General features: G+C 41.9%; 1 protein-coding gene across 3 annotated transcripts in view; it reads left to right on the top strand.

Annotated features, from left to right (window-relative positions):
* Positions 1-26,495, top strand: part of LOC106613840 (DNA-binding protein RFX2) — a 72,215-nt gene that overhangs the window by 43,337 nt on the left and 2,383 nt on the right. For 2 of the 3 annotated variants that reach the window (XM_014216501.2, XM_014216502.3), the window contains 15 exons: positions 6,153-6,242; positions 6,866-6,948; positions 7,480-7,747; positions 9,020-9,094; positions 10,561-10,742; positions 10,894-11,013; positions 11,361-11,482; positions 11,768-11,886; positions 19,777-19,889; positions 20,005-20,156; positions 20,269-20,366; positions 20,488-20,637; positions 20,750-20,958; positions 25,993-26,146; positions 26,349-26,385. In XM_014216501.2, the coding sequence (XP_014071976.1) occupies positions 6,153-6,242; positions 6,866-6,948; positions 7,480-7,747; positions 9,020-9,094; positions 10,561-10,742; positions 10,894-11,013; positions 11,361-11,482; positions 11,768-11,886; positions 19,777-19,889; positions 20,005-20,156; positions 20,269-20,366; positions 20,488-20,637; positions 20,750-20,958; positions 25,993-26,146; positions 26,349-26,385 (1,972 nt within the window). The remainder of the gene's footprint in view (positions 1-6,152; positions 6,243-6,865; positions 6,949-7,479; positions 7,748-9,019; positions 9,095-10,560; positions 10,743-10,893; positions 11,014-11,360; positions 11,483-11,767; positions 11,887-19,776; positions 19,890-20,004; positions 20,157-20,268; positions 20,367-20,487; positions 20,638-20,749; positions 20,959-25,992; positions 26,147-26,348; positions 26,386-26,495) is intronic. The other variant, XM_082956829.1, reaches the window with a different exon arrangement.

The raw sequence follows: 26,495 nt of genomic DNA, 5'->3' as shown, positions 1-26,495 counted from the left end.
TATAGTATATATAAGGGTTAGGTATAGTATATATAGTAGGTATATAAGGGTTAGGTATAGTAGGTATACAAATATTAGTTATATAAGGGTTAGGTATAGCAGGTATATTCAATTAGTTATATTATGGTTAGGTATAGTAGGTATATAAGGGTTAGTTATAGCAGGTATATAGGGTAAGGTATAGTAGGTAAAATAGCTATATAAGGGTTAGGTATAGCAGGTATATAAGGGTTAGGTATAGTAGGTATAGTAGGTATATAAGGGTTAGGTATAGTGGTATAGTAGGTATATAAGGGTTAGGAATAGTAGGTATAGTAGGTATATAAGGGTTAGTTATAGCAGGTATATTAGTATTAGTTATGTAAGGGTTAGGTATAGTAGGTATATAAGGGTTAGGTATAGTAGGTATAGTAGGTATATAAGGGTTAGGTATAGTGGTATAGTAGGTATATAAGGGTTAGGAATAGTAGGTATAGTAGGTATATAAGGGTTAGTTATAGCAGGTGTATTAGTTATGTAAGGGTTAGGTATAGTAGGTATATAAGGGTTAGGTATAGTAGGTATAGCAGGTATATAAGGGTTAGGTACAGTATATATAGTAGTTATATAAGGGTTAGTTATAGTAGGTATATAAGGGTTAGGTATAGTAGGTATATAAGGGTTAGGTATAGTAGGTATATTACTATTAGTTATATAAGGGTTAGGTATAGTAGGTATATAAGGGTTAGTTATAGCAGGTATATAAGGGTTAGGTACAGTAGGTATAGTAGGTATATAAGGTTAGGTATAGTATATACAGTAGGTATATAAGCGTTAGGTATAGTATGTATATAAGGGTCAGGTATAGTAGGTATAGCAGGTATGTAAGGGTTAGGTATAGTAGGTATAGTAGGTATATAAGGGTTAGGTATAGTAGGTATATAAGGGTTCGGTATAGTAGGTATATAAGGGTTAGGTATAGCAGGTATATAAGGGTTAGGTATAGTAGGTATAGTAGGTATATAAGGGTTAGGTATAGCAGGTATATAAGGGTTAGGTATAGTAGGTATAGTAGGCATATAAGGGTTAAGTATAGTAGGTATAGTAGGTATGTAAGGGTTAGGTATAGTAGGTATAGCAGGTATATAAGGGTTAGGTATAGCAGGTATAGCAGGTATACCTGCTATACCAGCCCCACTGTAGCTCAGTTGGTTGAGCATGGCGCTTGCAACGCCAGGGTTGTGGGTTCGATTCCCACGGGGGGCCAGTATGTAAAAATGTAATAAAAATGTCTGCACTCTACTGTAAGTCGCTCTGGATAAGAGCGTCTGCTAAATGTCTAAAATGTAATGTAAATGTAAGCTTCCTGCCATCCAGAACCTATATAATAGGCGGTGTCCGAGGAAAGCCCATAAAATTGTCAGACTCCAGTCACCCATGTTAAAGACTGTTTTCTCTGCTACCGCACGGCAAGCAGTACCGGAGAACCAAGTCTAGGACCAAAAGGCTCCTCAACAGCTTCTACCCCCAAGCCATTAGACGGCTGAACAATTCATAAAAATTATCCCCCCCGTACACTGCTGCTACTCGCTGTTTGTTTGTTACCAATGCATAGTCACTTCGCCCCCACCTACATGTACAGATTACCTCAACTAGGCTGTACCCCTGCACACTGACTCGGTACCGGTGCCCCCTGTATATAGCCTCGTTATTCTTATTGTGTTACTTTGTATTATTTTTTATTTTAGCCTACTTGTTAAATATTTTCTTTTTGAACTGCACTTTTGGTTAAGGGCTTGCAAGTAAGCATTTCACAGTAAAGTCGACACTTGTTGTATTCGGCGCATGTGGCAAATAAAGTTTGATTTGAATAGCGAATGGAGGCCGCGTGCTTTCCCAACGGTCTGTTTTTTTTTTTAGGATACTTCGGGTTTAAAGCAGAGCATGTGCTTAATATGAGCAGCTAGGACTGTGCGGTGTACTGTATTTTACGATATGCCGGTGTTGATGTAGAGACATTTTGGGTTTTTACTTTACCTTCTGTAACGGTATTTGAATGTTTAGTTTGTTAAATGTGATATGCCTTTTGTAACATCCGTTTACTTGAGTCTTCTCTCCACTATCTCTCTCTCGCTCTCTTGCCGTTTTTCCACAGGAGCGCATTTGTTGTTCCTCAAGCACTAGACTCTTGCGTTCAGTCTGCATGGTCAATGTAGCATATGCAACAATTTGGATGACAAGGATGCTGTTTTCACTTTGCTGCTTAATATAAATCCACTAGCGTTCTATAATTGCATTATTAGTTTGTATTTCTTACATCTGCAAACAGCTAATTTGTGTTTTATTAGCAAGTTGGTCCTAAATCTTGTTAGCTGCTAATCACTAATGCTAATCGATAGCTTGCTAATAAATGTACTGAGTCAGAGCAAACGTAATTAGCTATACAGCCTGATAATACCAGTGATGATGTAGACCTAAATCGGCATGATTTTTGTGCAACAGTGTCTTCTAAATCAAAGAATACACGAAGCAAGAATGTTAGCTACATTAAGTAGCTAAGAGAACATTCAATGTAGCTAAATTATTATAGGGTCCCCAAGGAAACACTTAAGTGATAATGCCCTCGATGCCGGTGTTTGGAGGATATATTGGCACGGGTGTTGTTAGTCCCGGGTTACCAACATATTTGACATAATTTCCATTAATGTTAATTTGATGAATTTATTCATACTAATTAATCCTTCCACAAGATATAGTCCTGATACAAATCTAGGGCTGCTACCCAAGCCGGCTGGTTGTTCGTTCTATTGGTAAGGTTGCCAGAGATGCAACCCAGTTGTTCAGTCTTTTTGTTCTGTATCAATGGACGCAACCCAGATGTTCATTCGAGATGTTCCATTGCCATATCGGCTGGCAACATTCTTATCCCTTGCTTGCGAGTTAGCCAACTACTGCTAACTTCCAGTAACATCACAGTGCAGCCAGAATAACAACAGTAGCTGCATTTGCATTTGTTTAAGCTGTTTTCTAGTCACACTTATTTGGATACATCCATAGCAATGAGCTAATGAGGCACAATTTTGCCTGGCATAGAAAAATGTGCTCTCTCGTCAGGACACTGTTGTTCAGAGGAGCTAGCCAACAACACAGCTAACATAATCACTTTCAACTGAAGCTAAAAAGACTGCAAACTAGCTGCACTTTGTTTTGTTTGACCTTTTTTTCCCCCCAATGTATATATCCATAAAAATTATGCTGACTGAGAAGCGCTGCCTGCCTGTCTCGTCCAGATCTTGACACATTCATTACTATGGGACAGCTGAATATTGAAACAATGTTGCGAATGTCGGAGAGACAGACTGCAAGGTTTTTACAAATCTCTGTTGTTGAAAACTAAATGTTACTCTAAAAGAAATGTGAGATAATGTCTAGATGCTTTTTATAGTGGAGATGAAGTTTATAAATTGCCTGGCTGGGCTGATGAGACAGTGGATTGCACAGCCAGATGGAACAGAGTAAATAGGCATTTTAACATCATAGTGGTGGTAACTTGTGGAATAGACACCGGCTGGAATGCGCATTTAACCAATCAGCATTCAGGATTAGACCCACCTGTTGTATAATTGTCAACGTCCTACCCTGTAACAATAACTTCTCCCTAGCATTTTCATTTGTCATGTCAAACACTGTATTCAAAGTGCCCGCTATTATATTCTAACTATGGAATTTTGAATAATCATTCTATTTCCATGATTCCAACAGTTCACCCAAGTGTTATGCTCTAAATCGCAAGTCAAATTGAAATTGCAACATTTGCTTAAAAATAAGGCCTTGATTGTTTGCCCATATCGTGCAGTCCTACTTGGCAGTGTGGAAATTGTCAAATGAGTGCAGGCAATGCAGCAATTGCTGAAAGTGCATTAAGAATTGTTTTTGAAGTTGAATTGAACAGTTTAAACAATCAGAATGGAGACGGAGCCATTGAAATCACTTAGAATGTATGTGTTGTCATACCGTCCAATTTAAAATACTGTGATAGGATATTTTGGCCCTATGAGCAGCTGAGAAACATATATAACAACACTTATTTCACTCCACACATCAACCATTGTTTGAGGAGCCCCCTCTGCATGACAGATATTCCACTTAAACTCTGTATGCCATGGCCCCTCCAACCCTGTTCCTGCAGCTACCCAGTGCTGAATTTGGGAAACCAAGTGGAATCTGTTCGTGCACATCAATAGTAACATGTTTTCAAACAAAATATATTTCACTGAACTGCTGACAGCCTGTCTGTACTCTCGAGAAAGGAATAAAGGAGAGGGAGGAGGAGATGGAAACGCATGCTGGTGAGATATTCTGTAGCTAAAGGTAATGTGTTGCCCAATTAATGATGAAAATATATACATTCCCTGTTACTAAGCTATTCAAAATCAAATTCACAATCAATGAACCAACAGCATCGTCTAGGGCTATATTATGTTCTCTCCGAGACTCATGGATTGATATTTTGCAGCGTAGCACAAGGTAACCAGTTCCCCCATTATGCATAATACAGTCCACACTCAAAGGTGATTACTCAAATGTTTTAATGTTGGAGTATAGGCCAGACCAATTATGTACCAAAGACATCTTCAATAATGTTATTTTTAGTTTTTTTTGCCATGAGTAATATGCGGTAGGCTATGTATTGTATAATGGCACAATAATAATTTGAATTCGGCTCTAATATGCGAATGAGAGTTTTGAATTAATCATCACCTTAGATAGTGCTGTCCATTTTGTTGTTAGGCTTTGAAACAACATCCACAACAACCATGTTTTACACTGGTTCAACCTGCTGTTTAACTTCTTTCTTCAAATTGATCATCACAGTTATGAGTTTGATAGGCCTAAGTATGATAGACCTACTGTTGTGATAAGTGTTTGATTTTAGATTGCATTTGCATTGATGTCAGAGTGGTGAGAGGGACAATAGAGCCCTGAGTACCAGGTCAGTAGGACCTGTTGGTTGTTACTGAGTTTGGTACTACCAAAGCATGTCCAGAGTGCAAAACGTTATTACCATGACTCAACGGTCACGTGGAATTTTACTGCGGTCATGACTAACAGTCACCACAACAGCCCTATACAGTGCTCTACGTCAGAGCATCCCACCTCACTCCCAACACACAATATTCTCCCCAGGGGAACCAAGCCCCTGACATCATGCACTGGGGAAGAGCAGCAGAATGTTAAAAGGGAATTCTCAATAACCCTGTTGATTTCATTAATCATATATACCAGATGTATTATACTGCAGAGCAATCCTTTAATGTGAATTTATTTCCAGTCTACAGTATATTAAGAACCCCAAAAATATGTCAACAAGCATTTGCCGAGATGTGGCTGACGGCATCATGAATCATTTGATATCATGTTGTCGTATGTGATCAGATCTGGCTAGGCAGGAGTTTCTCATTAGTACAATTAGGGCCTATAACCACAGCTGTTCAAAGTTCTGGGAAAAGGACATGGATCGACGAGAGAATCCATAGAAACCAAGCAGTAAATATCCTTATTTTAATATTTTTGCTTAGTGTATCATATGTGCCTTGACAGCTGGCTATGCTTGAGAGAAGCCAGTGCTGAACTATAGGCCTATACTACACCGCAGTCTACCTCAACATTAATTTTTTTTAATAAGAGGAAATGTTAATTTATTTTTGTTGTCATGAACACTCATCTCCATCAACACTACCCTGAAGAGGGATAACAGGAGTGGTCTTCTGCGCCCGCCAAAGAAAAACGTTGGTCCCAAACAAACATTGTGGTCTCCTGTAATTAGTGAAAGCCTAGAATGGACTTGCACAAAAATATGTTGACTGTAAGGCTGCACTGCTGCTGGATAAGAAAGCATAGTCTTTCCCACCAGCATTCACTTCATATTTGTCTTAAGAAGAAAGGTTTTGCGCAAGCCACAGTGTACATAAAATAAGGAAGACTATTCTACCAAAAGTCATGTCAAAAATCCGGTCAAGTTCCATGTTTCGTTTGTGATTATCTGGTGCTCTTTAGGGGCTTAAGGATTTGTAGTTTTTTTTTTTTCTTTTTTTGTGTCGCTATGCATAGTGTGTGTTTTGCGTGTGCATCTTATGTGCTTACCAATAATGGTGCGTGTCCTCTCCCCCCAGAGGGTGCTGGTTCAGGCCACAGGCTCAGCCCAGAAGGGAGCGCAGGTGCAGCAGCTGTCAGTCCCCCGGGTGCAACAGGTCCCTCAGCAGGTACACACTGTCTCCTCTCCTTCCTTCTCTCCAGCCCCCAGGACACTCAATCAGTCGGGCTTTATCCACACGCACAGCATGGCTCCACCACAGTAGCATCAGACATATTGATACCAATCACATTCTCCATTGTATTGTAAGCTGTGTTGGTTTCTAACTGATATAATGGCTGTTAGATCTCAATCAGGTGTGCTTCAAGTGCTCAGCAGGGATTTTCTTTTTTCTTAGTCCCACTGCCACCTACTGACAGCACTGTGCTAATATATATTTTTTTACATTTGTATTTTATTTAACTAGGCAAGTCAGTTAAGAACAAATTCTTATTTACAATGACAGTCTAGGAACAGTGGGTTAACTGCCTTGTTCAGGGGCAGAATGACAGATGTTTACCTTGTTAGCTCGGGAATTTGATCTAGCAATCTTTCGGTTACTGGCCCAATGCTCTAACCACTAGGCTACCTGCCGCCCAAATCAATATTATGATTACGGAAGACATGAGTTCCTATATTTTGATTATTACAAGCATAGATGTTTTATCTCATTTCAAGGAATGAAAAACAGCCTAGAAGTGGATACTCCCTCTTGATGACAATAATGCTCAAAGGTTGTTTCTCTCTCCATAGGTCCAGCAGATCCATCATGTCTACCCCTCCCAGGTTCAATATGTAGGAGAGGGGGGAGAAGCCGTTTACACTAATGGAACCATGTAAGTACTGCGGTGCTCTTCATTTAAGGCAATGGAATGTGTTCCAGCGGGCTTTAAAATACTTCTAAATAGTGCATATTTTCATGGTATTCTATGTAGAAATCGCTAAGCCATTTCCTGGTTGCAAAAACTGAAAATAGGCAAACTATTAGAATTTATGTGACAAAACAAGCAAGTATAGTGTAGAGAATCATTGTACCATCTAAACCACTGTGATGTATTTTCAGCTGTTAGAAGCTGGTGTACAAAACTGAAAGTAAGCGCAAAAACAAAACCGATCTACCGCTTCTTAGACCTGCTTTCAAAGAGTGACAGATCTATAACATGTATTTCTTTGTAAATTTGGTCGTGTCACCCCAGAAAATGTCATATTGCTGCTTTTAAAGCTAATTGAACCCCTAACATGAGATTGTAGATGTGTAGTATTATAATTAAAAACACAAACTAAGTGAATGTTATGTTATGGGATTGATGTTTCATTCTGTATAGATCTGAGGTCATACCTTTAACTTATGGCACCTCTCTCTCCAGCCGGACAGCCTACTCCTATAACCCTGAGGCCCAGCTGTATGGCCAGGGCAGTGGAGGAGCCTATTTTGACTCTCAGGGTGGGGGTTCCCAGGTCACGACGGTGGTCTCCTCCGCCAGCGGTGTGCCACCCCACGGCATGGTGGGCATCGCCATGGATGTGGGCGGCAGTCAGATCATCTCAGGTGGCAGCACCTACCTGATCCACGGCGGGGGCATGGAGGGAGGCCGCCACCACGCCTCACACTCCTCCCGCTCCTCCTCCGCTATGGTGAGCACCTTGGATGAGTTACATATACTCTGTGTCCTTGTTGGGACTTATGGATGTAGTAGGAAGAATTACGTTTCCAGTCCAGTAGGTATCTCCGTGAAATTATTGTGATGTGACTATGTAAGTACATCAAACCATATGGAATTGAAAAGGCACCAACACCTTTAGAAATGAATGCCCATGTCTGAGAGTCAGTTATTGCAACTCATCCCAAACATGAGGGATGGTTTATGGTTTCCATTACTAAACAGCTTTTTAAGCTGTGCATGGATTAAAGTGTTCTCTATGAAGTGTGTATAAATCATTAGTTACACCAACAAACAAATTGCCCTGCTGTAGCAGACACATTCCCTGCTGTTCGCTGCTGTGCCTGTGACGCACGCTGGTGTGACTGTCCTCACCACTGCCTGCCTGGCCTATCTGCTGAGCCTCAGGGAAACCTGAGTATGGGGCGGGCCTCGGCCTTCCCAGTGCCCCATGGCGTTACGGGAGAAGCGGGACAGGGGAAGCAGGCTGGTTTAAGTAATTTGGCAATGCTTTGTTTTAGAGTTTTTCACAGGCACTTGAGTGCCCTGCAAAACAAAGCAACCCCCGGGCCTCATTACCATTTGGCCTACAGCCCTTAGAAGACTTTTTAAGACTTTGGAAGGATGCCTGCTTTTTTTTCTTCTCAAGTTTTGTCATTCGCTATGCCTGCTAGTTTAACTCCTTTCTATTTTCTCTAGTCCATGATACCGCAGGAAAAAAGTCTGTGATCTGGTCAATTGATTGAAATGGTTCCTTTGGGATAACAAATGGAAAGAAAAGATGGGGGATGATATGGAAATGTGTTGCTCCAGTTGGAGGTTTTTCTATTAGGACTGTATTTGTGTTCTAAATGGATTGCAACAGTGACTGTTACATATAACTTCTCAAGTTTTGCATTGTGTGGTGATTTTCATTGGGTGTTAGGTGGAATTTGTCGATTCATTGTCATTGAGCATGGTATGACCTGTGACCCTGTTTGCAGAGACTATTTGCATACATTAGTGTCAGACAAGGAGGGCCTTCAGTCAGCAGCTTAACCCCTTGAGTCCCTCTCATTTGCATGTTTTTTCAGCCAATAATGAATTTGGCTGCAACATTGACTGAGGGTAATGGAAATGCAGAGATCTGGCTGCTGCTAACCTTCTTATTTCCTTTCTGTTTTGTGTTTTTGTTTTCCCCCTTCTTTCGTTTCCTCCTTTTTTCTTCATCCTGTTTCATTTTTTGCATGCTCATTTTTTTCTTTAGCTTGAAATGGCGATTGAAAACCTCCAAAAGTCGGAAGGGATTGCAACTCACAAAAGCAGCCTGCTCAACAGCCATGTAAGTCAATCAGGAACTTTCTTTGAAAAGGACTAGAAAGGCTTTGTCTCCCTGGCTGTACCTTACCACTTCACTGGGATCTCTTCTTTCTGCTGAAGGGAACAGACTACTGCTAGCTTTAGTGTGCTGTCACCCAAAACACTGCATTGTCTGACCAGATACTTTCCTTGCATCTGCTGCCACTTGTTTCTCAACAACAAGTTATTGATTGGGGGACTTGCTGCTGGCTGAGCTTGCCTTGTCCTTGTCTTGACAGAAGCTACGCGTGTATTTAACCTGTTGCGTTTTCAGATTCCCCATCCTCCACATGGTGACAGCTACGTGATTGTTATAGCCACATAACGCCATGCCCCCTTTTCTACTGTCAGGGAAGCACACATTCACATGCGAATCAAGACACACTCACTATTTGTCAACAATTACATGTTGTATTAATGTGAGCCGGTGTGTTGGCGTCACATCTCCATAATTACAGTGTAATATGGTAATAGAAGCAGTTCTACTTTATTATGCCACCAGAGCTGCCATTCAAACCAGCTATTTCATTAGATGTTAGGTTATTCTCCATTCCGGCTCTTAACCCTCGGTCACCTCCAGAATCTTTATTATCAAGCAGCTCCACCCGACAGTCATATTGTTGTCATCAACTCCACACTGTGTCTGTCACACTGTCTGGCCACCCTGTAAATTCAGATAAATATCCATGTGTTTATTTCATCTGCCAATCATCTTATTTTTACCTAGTCTCCACCATCCACACAGGCAGGTAAATAATTGTCCACCCTGTTGGGGAATAGGGGACAGCAGAGTTCCATATTTCTCTAGTGGACAGGTATAATATGAATGAGCAATTATCACGTGAAATATACTAATTCATTCTGACAGTTTTAACAAGAAATACATTTTCTCTCGTTTGAACTCACTAAACAGGTGGTTGGAGTGTGTGTGTGTGTGTGCGCGTCTACCTATGTGAGTGTGCCTGTGCGCGTGGGGGGGGGGTGGTGGTGTGTGTACCTGCTATATCGCAAATATACTAATTCACTCCCTTTGGGTTAAAACTGTCAATCTAAATTCTCTCTCCTTTAAACTCACTAAACAGGTGGTTGGCCTGTGCCCCTGTGTGTCTGTGCCCCTGTGTGTCTGTGCCCCTGTGTGTCTGTGCCCCTGTGTGTCTGTGCCCCTGTGTGTCTGTGCCCCTGTGTGTCTGTGCCCCTGTGTGTCTGTGCCCCTGTGTGTCTGTGCCCCTGTGTGTCTGTGCCCCTGTGTGTCTGTGTGTGTGCCTGTGTGTGTGTGTGTGTGTGCGTGCCTGTGTGTACCTGGAAGGAGTGGTTTTGGGCGGTAAATCTCGGTAACCGGGTTCTAGCCTTTCAACCCTAGGATGGAGGTATACTGTAAGGATCAGAGTGCAGCAGATAGGATCCAGTAGGTGTGACTGACTGTGTGTTTCTGTGCTGTGTGTGTTTTAGCTGCAGTGGCTGCTGGATAACTATGAGACAGCAGAGGGGGTGAGCCTGCCCCGGAGCTCCCTCTACAACCACTACCTGCGCCACTGTCAGGAGCAGAAACTGGACCCGGTCAACGCTGCCTCCTTTGGGAAACTCATCCGCTCTGTCTTCATGGGCCTCAGGACCCGCCGCCTCGGCACAAGGTAAGACCATGATGGTGAGAGTGACGAAGACCAGGGTAGTGTTAATGATGGATTGGATTGATTGATGTGGTGATAGTGTTTATTCTGATAAGACTTACAAAGCTGAATAAAATATTTGCTTATTAACCCCTAATGTTCCTGTTTGTTCCAGGGGCAACTCCAAATACCACTACTATGGCATTAGACTGAAGCCAGACTCCCCACTCAACAGACTGCAAGAGGACTCTCAGTACATGGCCATGAGACAGCAGCCTGTGCACCAGAAACAAAGGTGAGCCCTACCTCTCACATCCTCCTCTACTCTAGTTCTCTTTAATCTATACTGTCAGCTCAAGTTCATTTGTGTTATTCTTTTCTAAAGAATTGACCTCATGTCCCCTGCCTCTGCCCAAAAACCCTTTTAGGGGACTTTATAATGCTATGCTTCTCTGCAGCAGATTGAAATGGTGCGCTCACCCTTATTTCAGATACATGGTTTATTTAACCTCTCACACCTGCCTTTATTCTCCACCCTCTCCTCTCCACTGCTCTTTTGTGCTTCCTCTCCTTTCCCAGTCACCCATTAGTTCTTCCCAGCCCCACCCAACATAGCTGTGCTGCCCTCTCCCCTCTACGCAGGTTCAAGCCCCTCCAGAAGGTGGATGGTATGGGGGATAGCCTGTCAGGAGGCTCCCAGCATTCAGCCAGCACCCCAGAGCAGTCTGTGGCAGCCCAGAGCCAGCACCACCAACAGTACATTGGTAAGGATCGCCGCGAGCCACACTGTAACACTCAGGCAGCGCATCATGTCCCTGTACCAAAACAGAGCTCACATTAATGCCATAGTTTGTGAATAAAGGATATACCGGTGATGATGATGACAGGCTTTTAGATCACTTGCATGGTAGCCTAGGGCAAGACTAGCGCAGTTTGATCACTGGATGCAAGAATAATGTACATTAAAAAAAATAATTATGATCTTGCTTCACAGGATTATTAGACACCACTTTGTTGTTTGGGATTTAACTGTGTCATTGTGTCTGCAGATATGTCCCATGTCCTGCCCCCGTTCCCCATCCCTGACCTGGGCACCCAGCCCCTCCCTGAACGCATCAACATGAACGACGTGAAGAAGTTGCAGAACCTGTACAGGGACCACTGTGAGGTACGTACACCACAGCGCCAACTAGCTGCAATCTCTGAACTGGTGTGGTCTGGTCTAGTGCAACAGGCGCTGCCAGAGAGGGAGGCTGCAGCCCTCAACAGTGGTCCTGTCCAATGTTCTTTCTAAGCTGCGCAGCTCCTGGAGCAGTCCAGCGCAGAAGAATTGCCAGCCCATGCAGACGCACAATAGATTGAACTTCACTAAAATGTACACTAGCTTTACTGATTTGCTGTGGAAATTGGGCTTGAATCAACATAAATTTGGTTTGTTGCATTGAAATATATTTAACGTCATGACTGAGTTTGTGATTTTGTTGTAGGCTGAGGACCAGCTTTGTTCTCTCTTACGGGTACAAGTGTTTTTTTCCATCACCCCTGGTCGGAGTGTAGCCATAATGCGCATTTGAGATCACAGAGCAGCGTGTTGATATTCTTTGTTACTAGCCCAGTTATAGCAAATTTTGGTCAGGAATGGGGGAGTTTTTGCTTCCTACAAGAGCACATAACTTGAACATACAGTGCCTTCAGAAAGTATTCACACCCCTTGACTTTTTCCACATTTTGTTATTTTTGCCTGAATTTAAAATAGATTAAATTGAGATTGTGTCACTGGCCTACGCACAATACCCCATAATGCCAAAGTGGAATTATGTTTTTATAAATGTTTACAAATGTCATTAAAAATTTAAATCTGAAATGTCTTTGGTCAATAAGTATTCAACCCCTTTTGTTATGGCAAGGCTAAGTAAGTTCAGGAGTAAAAATGTCCTAAACATGTCACAAATTGCATGGACTCACTCTGTGTGCAATAATAGTGTTTAACATGACTAGCTGATCTCTGTACCCCCACACATGCATACAATGATCTATAATGTCGAGCAGTGAATTTCAAACAGATTCATCCACAAAGGCCCGGAGAGGTTTTCCAATGCCTCGCAAAGAAGGGCACCTATTGGTAGATGACAAATAGAAAAGCAGACATGGAATATCCCTTTGAGCATGGTGAAGTTATTAATTACACTTTGTATGGTGTATCAATACATCCAGTCACTACAAAGATACAAGCGTCCTTCCTAACTCAGTTGCCGGAAAGGAAGGAAACAGCTCAGGGATTTCACCATGAGGCCAATGGTGACTTTAAAACAGAATTTAATGGCTGTGATAGGACAGAACTGAGGATGGATCAACAACATTGTAGTTACGCCACAATAATAATCTAAATGTGAGTGTAAAGAAAAAAGCTTGTACAGAATACAAATATTCCAAAACATGCATCCTGTTTGCAATAAGGAACTAAAGTAAAACTGTAAAAAATGTCGCAGAGAAGAAACATTATGTCCTGAATACAAAGTGTAATATTTGGGGCAAATCCAACATATCACTGAGTACCACTCTTTATATTTTCAAGCATGGTGGTGGCTGCATCATGTTATGGGTATGCTTGTCATTGGCAAGGACTAGGGTGTTTAGGATTTATTTATTTTTTTACAACGGAATAGAGCTAAGCACAGGCAAAATTCTAGAGGAAAACCTGGTTGTCTGCTTTCCTACAGACACTGGGAGACAAATTCACATTTCAGCAGGACAATAACCTAATACACGGGGGTGGGGGACAAGATGGTGGAGTGAGTGGTCACATATTAAACTGAGCTCCTGAACTTTAAATTGAACTCAAGCCCTATTTTGAGTTTGACAAACACATTTAAAATAACATTTTTTGCTGTCTTTTTTTGTATTAGTTTGATAGTTTACCGAACATCACTTTTCCACTTTGTTATACTTCAAGCAAGTTCAGCCAAGCTTATCTAGCTAGTAACATTAGCTGAGATGGAAGCTAGCAAAAAGGTAAAGGGAGCTGTTGTAACCGAGGTAGATACTGTCAACTATATGGAAGATTTAGACACTCCCCCAGAAGTAACGGTACCGTGGTCGGCGGAATTAATCTTCGGTACAGATGTCCAAATGACCCCTTTGAACCTCCCCAACCTGAAGACACTACGAGAAAGTGACACCAGGCAGACTCAACCACCCCAGCCTATCACAAATGAAGCCATCTTCGAGGCAATCCAGGGTTTAAACAAGAAATTTGATGAACAAGCTATTTGGCTGAATGGCTTTGAGGAGAGGATTCATAAAAATACCCTCTCGATTGCAAACGTTCCCAAAACTACAGAGTTTAATGCAGCAGGCATTTAGGATATTACCACTGATGTGAAACTGTTGAAAAATAAAATTGATGCCCTGACAAAAGAGAACCAAGGAGCTGTGCAAAAGAGAACCAAGGAACTGGACCGATACAAGAGTCAATGGGGGCTGAGACTGAACAGCCTACCTGAAACTGATGGTGAGAATATCAGAGGGACTGTGATTGACATTATTGGAAAGGTTGTTCCATAGCCCCCTGCTACCCTGAACATTGCGGTAGATATTGTACACCGTCTCGGAGACAAGAGGAAGGAGAAGAACAGACAGACGGGTCATCATGATGTTTGCATTTAGGAACATGAGAGACAAGGTGTGGAGAGCTTCCAAACTTACGCCGATCTGCAGGGAGGAAGGCATTCACTTTGCAGAAGATTTGAGCAAGCGCGACAGGGATGCCTGTGCGACGCTGTGGCCACAAGTCGATGAGGCAAGGCGCAGGGGGGGGAAAAAGCCTTATTTCGCGGGGGGTTTGCTGTCATTGACAGCCGCAGGGTGGAGCTACATGACTGACTGACTGATTTATGCTTTAAGTTGGCCTGTTTATACAGTAGTAGGCTAATGAAGCTATATACCGTTTCAACTTGTGAGTTTTTATTCATGCAATCATTTATCTGAACTGCATATAGGTGATATTGCATAGGGCCATATTGTCCGTAGTGGCGAGTTTTGGATATTAACCAACGTAAGCCACAGTGGTTTTTGTTTAACATTTGATGGCTTACTAAGATATTACTTTTTAGTCTTTGTTTCAAGATCGATATTATGTAAATAAATCTCCATTTATTTGTCATATGGCTTGATTAGCTTTCAGAAATGTATTTTAAGTTTGAGTTCAATTGAAGATCTAAACTATTAATATAATATGTGTTATTACACAATCTATCCATTTATTTCCCTTTTTATGGTTGTTACTAGGGCTGCACATTTGGAAATTCAGAGGTGGAAACTTTCCATGGGAATTAATGTAAATGTATGCAAATTAATATGAATACCATTTTAAATGTAATGTTTTTTGCATTGGATATATTTACCATATCATATGGAGACAAAAACCTAATTGCAAATTATTAAATCCTCCCAATATAAATAAACTTTTTTTTTAGTTACGAATTGAATTTTAAGTAAATGAGTTGACTCACATGGGATGATTTCACTGAACAACAAAAGGGAATATTGAATGATCCCCAATGATCCATTGCATCTCCCAAAAACGTTTTCATCATACATCTGTAAAATGATAGTCTAGAAACTAAAGCTTTGGTTGTCTTCCTCTCAGGCTTCCATGTCTTCTCCCTGGACCTCCTCAATGTTCACCTTTTTGAACATCAAACTCTAAGGCCTCATCTTCACTGTCACTTTCCAACCTTGTTGATGAGGCTTCTTGAGCCTGACAATTTTTCCATTTTTTCAAAATTTTTCAACCCTTCTATTGGTCAACCTGTTGCGTGCTTTGGTGTGTGTGTTCCCAAACAAGGACCAGTTGTGCTCTGAGGCGGCTGATGTTGGTGGGATTTGGAGCAATTTGGTGGCTATGAGTAATGGCACATCCCCTCGTTTCTCTATTGCTGGAGGAATTAGACAGGGTTGTCTAATCTCCCCTCTTTTATTTATTTTAGCCACAGATTTACAAGCCGTATTTCTTAACAAATCTGAGGATTTTAAAGGGATCTGTATTTTTGGTAAAGATGTATAAATATCAGTCAATTTGCAGGTGATACTGCCCTTTTTCTAAAGGATAGAGAGCGGCTATTCCCTTGGCTATTGACAGTATCAAGAAATGTTCTCTGGCCTCTGGGTTGACTCTCAACCTTAACAAATGTGATCTCATGCCAATTCATTGCTGTGACTCCGTCAACATACCTGTTAAAAAGGAAGTTCAATATTTAGGAATTGTTATCACTAAAAACATTTCAAATAGAGAATCTTTAAACATCGATAATAGGATTAATTCCATGAGTTTCATTAAGTCAGTGGCTGCAATATGATATCTCAATTATGGGTTGTAATCAATCAAATTTATTTTTAAAGCACTTTTTAAATCAGCCGATGTCACAAAGTGCTATATAGAAACCCAGCCTAAAACCACAAACAGCAAGCAATGCAGATGTAGAAGCACGATGGCTAGGAAAAACTCCCTAGAAAGGCAGGAACCTACGAAGAAACCTAGAGGAACCAGACTCTGAGGGGTGGCCAGTCCTCTTCTGGATGTGATGAGTGGAGATTATAACAGTACATGGCCAAGATGTTTAAACGTTCATAGATGACCAGTAGGGTCATAATAATAATAATCAGTGGTTGTATAGGGTGCAACAGGTCAGCACCTCAGGAGTAAATGTCAGTTGGCTTTTCATAGCCGAACATTCAGAGTTAGAGAGTGAAGTTGAAACAGCAGCACGACCAGGTGGACTGGGGACAGCAAGGAGTCATCAGGCCAGGTAGTCCTGAGGCATGGTCCTAGGGCTCCGGTCGTCCGAGAGAAGCGCGAAAGCGAATTAGAGGGAGCATACATAAATTCACACAGGACACCAAGACTGATGGTTTATCTAGAATAATTTACCCAAGACGGTCCCTTTTTCTTTCTTCTAGTAACATAAAAAAGTAAATTCTGTTATTTAGATTTGTTTGGAGGAATAAAACACATTATATTCTTAAATCACAATTAGTGAAAGACTATGATCATTGAGACTATTGATTTTGAGTCGTTGGTGGGTGCTTTTAGAATTAAATGGTTGAAATTGTCTGTCTGATCCTACCACTGTGGTATCATATCCCTAACAGTCATTTTTAATAAACTTGTTGGATTTCAATTCCTAATGAAATGAGATTTTGACCCTCAAATGACCTGTGAAATTGTCTGTTTCACCAGCAAATGTTATTTTTCGGGAAAAGGATATTCAAGCACAATTCTTTCCCCCCACACGTCTGGTGTTCGATTTCATTGTATTCACAGGAATGTCCCTGTATTGATGTGTATTATTGTTGCAATAAAACATTTAAAATGAAATAACATAAGACCAAATATACACTGGAGTTGCTTACCAAGACGTAATTGAATGTTCCTGAGTGACCTAGTTACAGAACCTTACAAATAATTCCATGTGTGGGGTACAGAGACGAGGTAGTCATTCAAAAATCTAGATGTTTTTACTTCATTTGTAAAAATGTCTAAAACCAATTCCACTTTGACATTATGGGGTATTGTTTGTGTGTGTAGTCCAGTGACACGATCCCAATTTAATCAATTTTAAATTCAGGCTGTAACACAACAAAATGTGGAAAAAGTCAAGGGGTATGAATACTTTCTGAATCCATGTGGAAATATTATGGCATTTGCTCCATTGTTTTTGTTTATATGCCTACATTATGCTTAAATAACCACTATAGCCTGTTAGCCACTTTCTGAAACTATAACTTTGTGTGTACAGCCTCTGTGTTCACAGTTAATGCGTGCCGGAAGTTACACAGAATGCTCGCAAAAAATGTGTTTCTGCTCACGACCTGTAATTTGCTCAATGCTGAAAAGAATTAGAGCAAACATTGGTCCTGTCCTAGTTGATGTATGAGGGAAATGTACATTTCAGAGCTGGTGCTATAACCTCCTTAGTTACTGTTGAATGTTGCTGATGAGAATACCACCTCCCTGGATGGGATACAGTGATGAGTGAGTGAAATGTTTAATGTAAATATTTTGGGGACTTTTCAAGCTACAGAGAGACGGTACAGAAAGGGAGAGGGCCCTGAAGAGCTTAATTAAAGCGCTGAAGCCGTGGGTTTATGATATTATCCATGGCCTCCCCCTGTCCAGCCACACCACACTCCTTTTGTTCCAGCCTCCTTTCATCTCAGCGAAGCCTTTAAGACATGCCAATTAACCTTTCAGCGCGCTGGGTGGACATCTTGGTGTCTTTGTGCTCGCCTCCCCCTGGGCCTTTGTGTTGCCTTGTCTGTGGATCCGCACATGGGCTCCTGCCTTTATCTGCCCGGTGCATTTCTGTCACTCTCACAGCGCTATGTGTGTGCGTTGTTAATGTTTATGCGCTTTTCTCTTTGTGAGCAAACAACGATCTGTTAACTTTATACTAGGAGGATTATTAATGGTAATTGAAATTTACAAAGCAAATAAAGGTACAAGTGTACAAAGGACAAATCAAGGTGTAGTTTCAGGAAGAACGTATTCCTCACCCTGCATTCAGTGGAAACAAAGCTGTAGATTTTGTATTCAAACATTTTGTTAAAGCAAGCAATGCATGAATTACCTCCACATCCATCTTCATTGGCTTTGGCTTTCCATACTTGCATTTATTGTCAAAGTTGATTTTTGATAAGAGACAAATATCCTGTTATCAGCCATGCCAATAAAGCCTGCTGTTGAATCTGAGTCGAATGATACAATTAGTAATAAAAACTTCAGCCTGGAACCACATTATGAAGTAAATGTGTGTTGGGGCAACGTTAAGGAACCTCAGTCCCAGCCTGCTCCTCTCTCTCTCGCTCTTGTCTCTGTCTTTCTCCAGCACGCTGTTTTTCCTGTGTGGTAAAACTGGGGAGGTAAAACACTTGTTTGTAGGGGCAGGGGAATTCTCCTTTTTGTTTTGGAGTTCAGTGTTTAAGCTGTTGCTGGGGCAACGGTAAACACGGTTGCCATGGTGATTCTTGGAAGCAAAAACATATCATGTGATGAAGGAAAGCCTATACTGTGCTGGGCTGTAACTGGAGACAGGGAGCATGTCCTGCCAAAGGAGAATCTCTGGGCATGGTGTGAATCATAGTGAAGAGAGACACTACCACAGAGCACTGATAGACAAAACATACAGAACGCTCACTGCTGTCTGTATTATTATTATCTGCTAGTAAAACCTACCGTAGGCTTTCTGTGGCCTTTTTTGGTCTCTTTGTTGTGTAATGTTATTTAAAATACTTTTTTACAAATTCTCACTGAAGTCTCCTTTTAGCCCATGAAGTTACTGGAAATTTGTATAGTGAGTTAGTAAATCTTAAGTATAATAAATCTGTCATGGATCTGTTACAGTGGAGTGTTGATTAGTGTGTAGCACATGCTCATAGCTCTAAGTGAGAGTTCAAACAGGAATGAGGAAGTCAGGTGTGGGTGGGGAGTTGAGCCTGCCAATGTCGCAGGGAGGTAAATTCTTATAGCACACACTATAATCATTAGGGCCAGGTTGATACTAGTATCGTCATATTTCTTCCATGGTAAAAATGAGAACTTGAAGCAGACAACTCTTTGGTTCTTTTAAAAACCTGCTGTATGCAAAATATTGTTTGTTTTAGCTTGTAAAATAAATGTGACTCTGGATGACAAGATAATTGTTGTTTCCCAAGTTAGGGCTGTTTTCCTAAAGAAGTTAAATCCCCATCATGTTTTGTTTCCTTGCCATGATACCGCTATACTGGTATCGTCCTTGCCCTATAATCCATGTTATTAAAAAACAAACATTAAATTCATATTAGAGGTTAATTCGGAGTAAATGTCACTTTCAAATATGGTCCTCGTTGTGGTTTGGGATCAATGGGTTGGAAGGAAGGCAGCGTTAAGCTTGGCCTCGGACTCAAACTGAGGGTTCAGTTGGGAGGCTGCTGCAGAGAAACTTTGTTGTGTCTGGTTGCCATGGCTCTGCGCGGTGTGTTTTTTTGTCATTCCCCATCCTCCACTCCTCTCCTCCTCTAGGCTACTCTGGATGTGGTGATGAACCTCCAGTTCCACTTCATTGAGAAACTGTGGCAGACCTTCTGGTTTTCAACAGCGCCATCTAGTGACGGAACCACCACCATCCCCAACAGGTCAGATTACTGAAGTACTCTATTTGAATTAGGAAAAACATGCAGGCATTAAATGCATGTTTTCTGTGATTTTAAAACTGTGCTGTTAGTGATTGTATGCTATGTGTGTCTGCAGTGATGAGGACATGGAGGGGGTGATCCCCAGGCAGAAGCTGATTTCTCTGTGCAAGTATGAGCCTGTCAAGCTGTGGATGAGGAGCTGTGACCACATTTTGTACCAGGCCTTGGTGGAGATCCTCATCCCTGACGTGCTGCGCCCTGTCCCCAGTACGTTCACCTGAATACCTTCAACACTATCACTACACTGCATTGCTACTCCAAGTCAAACACATACTCCTCCTCCCCAGTCATTTATATTTATCCAGGTTTTGTATTACAGGCACTCTCACTCAGGCCATCCGCAACTTTGCCAAGAGTCTGGAGGGCTGGCTGACCACAGCTATGAGCGACTTTCCCAATGAGATTGTCCGAACCAAGGTACAGAAAATGCTCCAACATCCTGATAGTGTCCCTGGATACTCCCAGATACAGTAGTAACGGTACACTGAGAGACATTCCCTGGTGAAGTCAATCATCTCTCCCCTGTGTGTTTTTCTAGGTAGCGGTGGTGAGTGCATTTGCCCAGACCCTGCGTCGGTACACCTCTCTGAACCACCTGGCCCAGGCAGCCCGTGCCGTGCTGCAGAACACCTCTCAGATTAACCAGATGCTCAGCGACCTCAATCGTGTCGACTTCGCCAACGTACAGGTACGCTCCTACCTATCAACACCTGTTGATAGTTCTGACTTCTGACTGTATGTCTATTCGTATGTGTTTGTACATATTATTTGTATGATGTGTTTTGTGTGTTGGTAAACAGGAGCAGGCGTCGTGGGTGTGCCAGTGTGACGAGAGCGTGGTCCAGCGGCTGGAGCAGGACTTCAAGGTGACCCTGCAGCAGCAGAGCTCTCTGGACCAGTGGGCCGCCTGGCTTGACAACGTGGTCAACCAGGTCCTTAAGCCCCACGAAGGTAGCCCCAGCTTTCCCAGGGCCGCACGACAGTTCCTGCTCAAGTGGTCCTTCTACAGGTATGGACCCAATCTATAAACAGTGCATTCTGAAAATATTCAGACCCCGTGACTTTTTTTACAGCCTTATTCTAAAATGGGTTAAAGATTTTTTTCCCCCTCATCAATCTACACACAATACCCCATAATGACAAAGCGAAAGCAGGTTCTTCGAAATTTTTTGCACATTTATTAAAAAAAACAAAAAAACATCTTATTTACATACAGTGAGGGGAAAAAAGTATTTGATCCCCTGCTGATTTTGTACGTTTGCCCACTGACAAATAAATGATCAGTCTATAATTTTAATGGTAGGTTTATTTCAACAGTGAGAGACAGATTAACAACAAAAAAATCCAGAAAAACGCATGTCAAAAATGTTAATCAGAAAGATTTCTGGCTCCCAGGTGTCTTTTATACAGGTAACAAACTGAGATTAGGAGCACACTCTTAAAGGGAGTGCTCCTAATCTCAGTTTGTTACCTGTATAAAAGACACCTGTCCACAGAAGCAATCAATCAGATTCCAAACTCTCCACCATGGCCAAGACCAAAGAGCTCTCCAAGGATGTCAGGGACAAGATTGTAGACCTACACAAGGCTCGAATGGGCTACAAGACCATCGGCAAGCAGCTTGGTGAGAAGGTGACAACAGTTGGTGCGATTATTCGCAATTGGAAGAAACCCAAAAGAACTGTCAATCTCCCTCGGCTCCATGCAAGATCTCACCTCGTGGGGTTGCAATGATCATGAGACCGGTGAGGAATCAGCCCAGAACTACACGGGAGGATCTTGTCAATGATCTCAAGGCAGCTGGGACCATACTCACCAAAAAAACAATTGGTAACACACTACGCCATGAAGGACTGAAATCATGCAGCGCCCGCAAGGTCCTCCTGCTCAAGAAAGCACACATGCCCGTCTGAAGTTTGCCGATGAACATCTGAATGATGTTGCACAGATCTGATGCACAGAATGATGCACAGATCTGGGGAAGGGTACCAAAACATGTCTGTAGCATTGAAGGTCCCCAGAACAGTGGAAATCGGGGGAGAAGGGCCTTGGTCAGGGAGGTGACAAAGAGCCTGATGGTCACTCTGACATAGCTCTAGAATTCCTTTATACATGGGAGAACTTTCCAGAAGGTCAACCATCTCTGCAGCACTCCACCAATCAGGCCTTTACGTTAGTGGCCCTACAGAAGCCACTCCTCAGTAAAAGGCACATGAAAGCCCGCTTGGAGTTTGCCAAAGGACACCTAAAGACTCTCAGACCATGAGAAACAAGATTCTCGGGTCTGATTGAACTCTTTGGCCTGAATGCAAAGCATCACGTCCGGAGGAAACCTGGCACCATCCCTACAGTGACGCATGGTGGTGTCAGCATCCTGCTGTTGACGTGACTTGACTTTAACATTAATCTGAAGACAGTTAATTAGATAAATAACAATGTTCAATTGTTACCAGATTTGTTTTAATTATTCATGTAACAATTAACTCATTAGGATCTTGGGCACCACGAGAGCGGTTCTTTAATTCGGGAGTTGGTAACTATTTAAACTCTAAAAGGTCTTTACCTATCACATCTATAAACAGTCAACTTATTCATCATAACCTTGTATCAGATCACCATTCTAAACAGTTGTAAAATCCTTGCATCTGCAAAAACCAGAGCCTTACTTATATTCAGTACTACACAAATTGGTTTAATTATTTATTTACAAGCTAATTAAATGGGAACATAGGATAAACACACACTCTGCACTGGTTATTGACTGGAGACGTAATACGCTGAATACAGGTCCCTAGCGGAATGACCACCACATGGATGCTTGTTAAAGAAGAGAGGGACATAGACACTTAACATTGCCACATTCAGAAACTACTCTCACGTACAATAACCATATATTTTACACACGAACCACCGCCCGCTTTGAGCATGAAATCATGAATGTATTTACGTGAAATGCCTGGGATCTCTCGGTGAACTGGCCAGTCTTGAAAGGGGGTTGGGCCTTTTTGCGGCACGCTTGTAAGGCTCTGATTGTCAAAAATGGTTCCAACAAGTCTTCTACTGTTGTCCTTCTTCGTAGTTGCCCGGTATCCTGTGACTTGTCATGTAGTCCTGAACAGAACTACAGAGTTGATTTTCCTTCCATTCGCTCTTGAAGATAGGCTAGCCAGCTGTATCGATGGTTCCCCAGCGGGGGGATGTGAGTAGCGTAATACGATGCTTTGAGCAGAGCAACAGGAAATAAATTCCCTTTTAAAGATACCTTACTTAGGACAGCTAATCAGCCGTACCAGTGATTGTCCCGGAGGTGATTTTTATTTTTATTTTTTTATTTTTTTCGTCTCCAACTCTGGTTGAGATTCAAACTTCAAATCATTTTAAACGTGTAGCTGCGGCTTCACGCTTTTTCTGGTCCAATGTGGGGGTTTTTCTTAACCCATTTATACCTTTTGCTCGAAAGGTACTGAGCCACTGACCTCACTTTGGGGCGGTGATTACTCACTGTGTGAAGTTATGGAGAATATTTCTCTTAACTTCTCAAATCACACCCCCCTCAACAAAAACACTATAATTTCAGATTACATGCACAACCCATAGTATGGTAACTTCAGCTATATAGTGTGTGTACTTTCCAAGTTACAGTATTTCCTTTATAACATTTCGCCTCTTACCATGCCTTACGTTCCTAGTTCGAAATATTGTTCCAGTATTCACTTTTGAACATGTTACCTTTTTCCCGCTGAGACTGCTATGTTGAGACAAAGAACATTTCTTTGGTGAATTTTGAGAGAACAGGCCTGGATCTTCTCCCTTGATTTACAACAGGACGTGAATGTCAATCCCTACTAGTTTTATCCCCCCCCCCCCCCCCCCCCCCCCTCTACGGGAGAAAGGGGTTCTGATTGGACCTCAGCTCAGGACCTCAGACTGGGGGCGACGGTTCACCTTCCAACAGGACAACGACCATAAGCACACAGCCAAGACAATGCAGGAGTGGCTTCCGGACAAGTCTCTGAATGTCCTTGATTGGCCCAGCCAGAGCCCAGACTTAAACCTGATTGAACCTGAAGATATCTGTGCAGCGACGCTCCCCATCCAAATTGACAGAGCTTGAGAAGATCTGCAGAGAAGAATGGGAGAAACTCCCCAAATACAGATGTGCCAAGCTTGTAGCGTCATACCCAAGAAGACTCAAGGCTGTAATCGCTGCCAAAGGTGCTTCAACAAAGTACTGAGTAAAGGGTCTAAATAGTAAATGTGTGATACTTCAGTTTCTGTATTTTTATAAATGTGCTAATATAAAATAAACGTGTTTGCTTTGTCATTATGGGGTATTGTGTGTAAGGTTTGATGAGCAAAAAAACATATTTTATCCATTTTAGATTAAGGCTGTAACGTAACAAAATGTGGAAAAACTCAATGAGTCTGAATAATTTCCAAATGCACTGTACGTAGACATTGAATCACTGTTCACTTTAATAATGGAAAGCTAGTCACTTTAATGTTTACACACTGCTTTACTCATTTCATATGTATATACTGTATTCTATTCTACTGTATTTTAGTTAATGCCACTCCGACATTGCTCGTCCTAATATTGATATTTTTTTATTCCATTCTTTTACTTTTAGATTTGTGTGTATTGTTGTTAATTGTTAGATACTACTGCGGTGTTAGAGCTAGGAACACAAGCGTTTCGCTACACCCGCAATAACATCTGCTAAATATGTGTATGTACCAATAAAATTGGAAATCGGATACAAATCTGATTTCTGGCCAAAATCTGACCGCGCTCTGGGCATACCCCGGGAATGAACCCGGGTCTCTAGTAAAGCCTTAGACCTCTGCGCCACTCAAGCCCCCCCCTCAAGTGGTTTTTAGACTTATTCGGCATATCTTGTTGCTTGCTACTCTGACAGTTTGACAAGAACATGTGGTAGCTAACTTGCCTGTTAATTGTTTACAAACAAATTAGTGAATGTGCTGGAAAGCTGAACCGCTACCTAGCTAGCTTGTTGACTGCTGCGCCTAGCCAAGAATTGTTCTTACCCTATGATTTTGAACATTCACAGTAACTGGGGAAACTTCCATGGAAGGCATTGTTGTCACCTTAGCTTGCTGCATAACTTCTGAGTGATAGGAACCACTAGCCTACACGACTGCACATCCATCGTTACTATGACAACTAGCGTAGCCTTGTCAGCAAATGACTGCTGTCTGAACACACACATCTGATTTGGTCACTTATAACTTCACCGTTTGGACAGTCAGTAGTCCAAAACGGATTTAAAAACAAAATTGATGGTATCATTAAGGCCTGCAGTGTGAACAAGGCTTTAGCTGGCCACTCCAGAACAGTCCAGTCTTCTTGAACCATTCCATGGTGTGTTTAGGGTTGTTGTACTGTTGGAAGACTCACAACCTTCAACAGAGACAGTTTTTAGACACAGGGTTGAACATTGCACTCCAAAACACCTTGATAATTGGCTGATTTCATGATGTCTTGCACACGTTCAAGGCCGTCAGTACCAGAGGCAGCAAAGCAACCCCACAGCATATAGCCTCCCAATGTTTGATTGTAGGGAGGGTGTTATTCTCTTTGAATGCTGACAAGTGGGCAAAATTGGCAGTAGACAGGAGCAGCAAGCTCAAAGATACACAGAGAGTTTGTCTACAGTCATCTTGGCCAAAGACTGTGAAACCAAGTACTAGCTCCGTGCCAATCATTTTGTACATGCCAACTTAAGTTTACAAAAAATGAAATTGGTTCTGCAATGTTGACAATCCCAATAACAAGGTTTAACTTTTAGAAATGGCAAATTATTTAAGAAAAGTGAAAGTGTGCCAATATATCTTTGTTCGCAACTATATATGTAGTATAAATGTAAAATGTAGCTGCTTTTCACTAAGGTGTGGTAGTATTTGCAGGCTGATGAATGTGGTGGTTAGCTTTGTGTGGCAGGGGCACATTCAAGCTCAGTGGGGCTGTGTTAATGGAATCTCTCTGATGACCCTCTTTCTCTCCCCCACTCCCTCCCCACAGCTCCATGGTAATCAGGGACCTAACCCTGCGTAGTGCTGCTAGTTTCGGCTCCTTCCACCTCATCAGACTGCTCTACGATGAGTACATGTTCTACCTGGTGGAGCACCGCGTCGCCCAGGCAACCGGAGAGACGCCCATCGCTGTCATGGGAGAGGTGAGTGGGAGAGCTTTTTATGTACCTGTTACCTTGAGCGATTCTGTGGAACTCCTGCAAAATTCACTGAAATAATTATTCATATTTCATTGCACACCAGGTCAATGTTTTGGATTATGAGTAAAATGGCCTGTTTGTTGACAGCATGTAAATCTGTATTAGTCCATTACTAATCACATTTTCCCTCTCTTCTGAAACACAGTTCAGTGACCTTAACTCGATGATGCTCATGGACAAAGGTGGGTCTACTTCTGCTGGTTCCTAGTGTTGACTCGTTTTCCCTATCAGTCTCAATGTGGTATTAACCTAGACTTTACCTAGCTCTTGTTAACTGCTGTTTTTCCCATCT

The sequence above is a fragment of the Salmo salar genome, chromosome 10 (genome assembly GCF_965601325.2).
Source record: "Salmo salar chromosome 10, fSalSal1, whole genome shotgun sequence".
NCBI classification, from domain to species: Eukaryota; Metazoa; Chordata; class Actinopteri; order Salmoniformes; family Salmonidae; genus Salmo; species Salmo salar.
The sequence above is the reverse complement of the archived record's forward strand: the minus strand, read 5'-3'. Positions and strand labels throughout refer to the sequence as shown.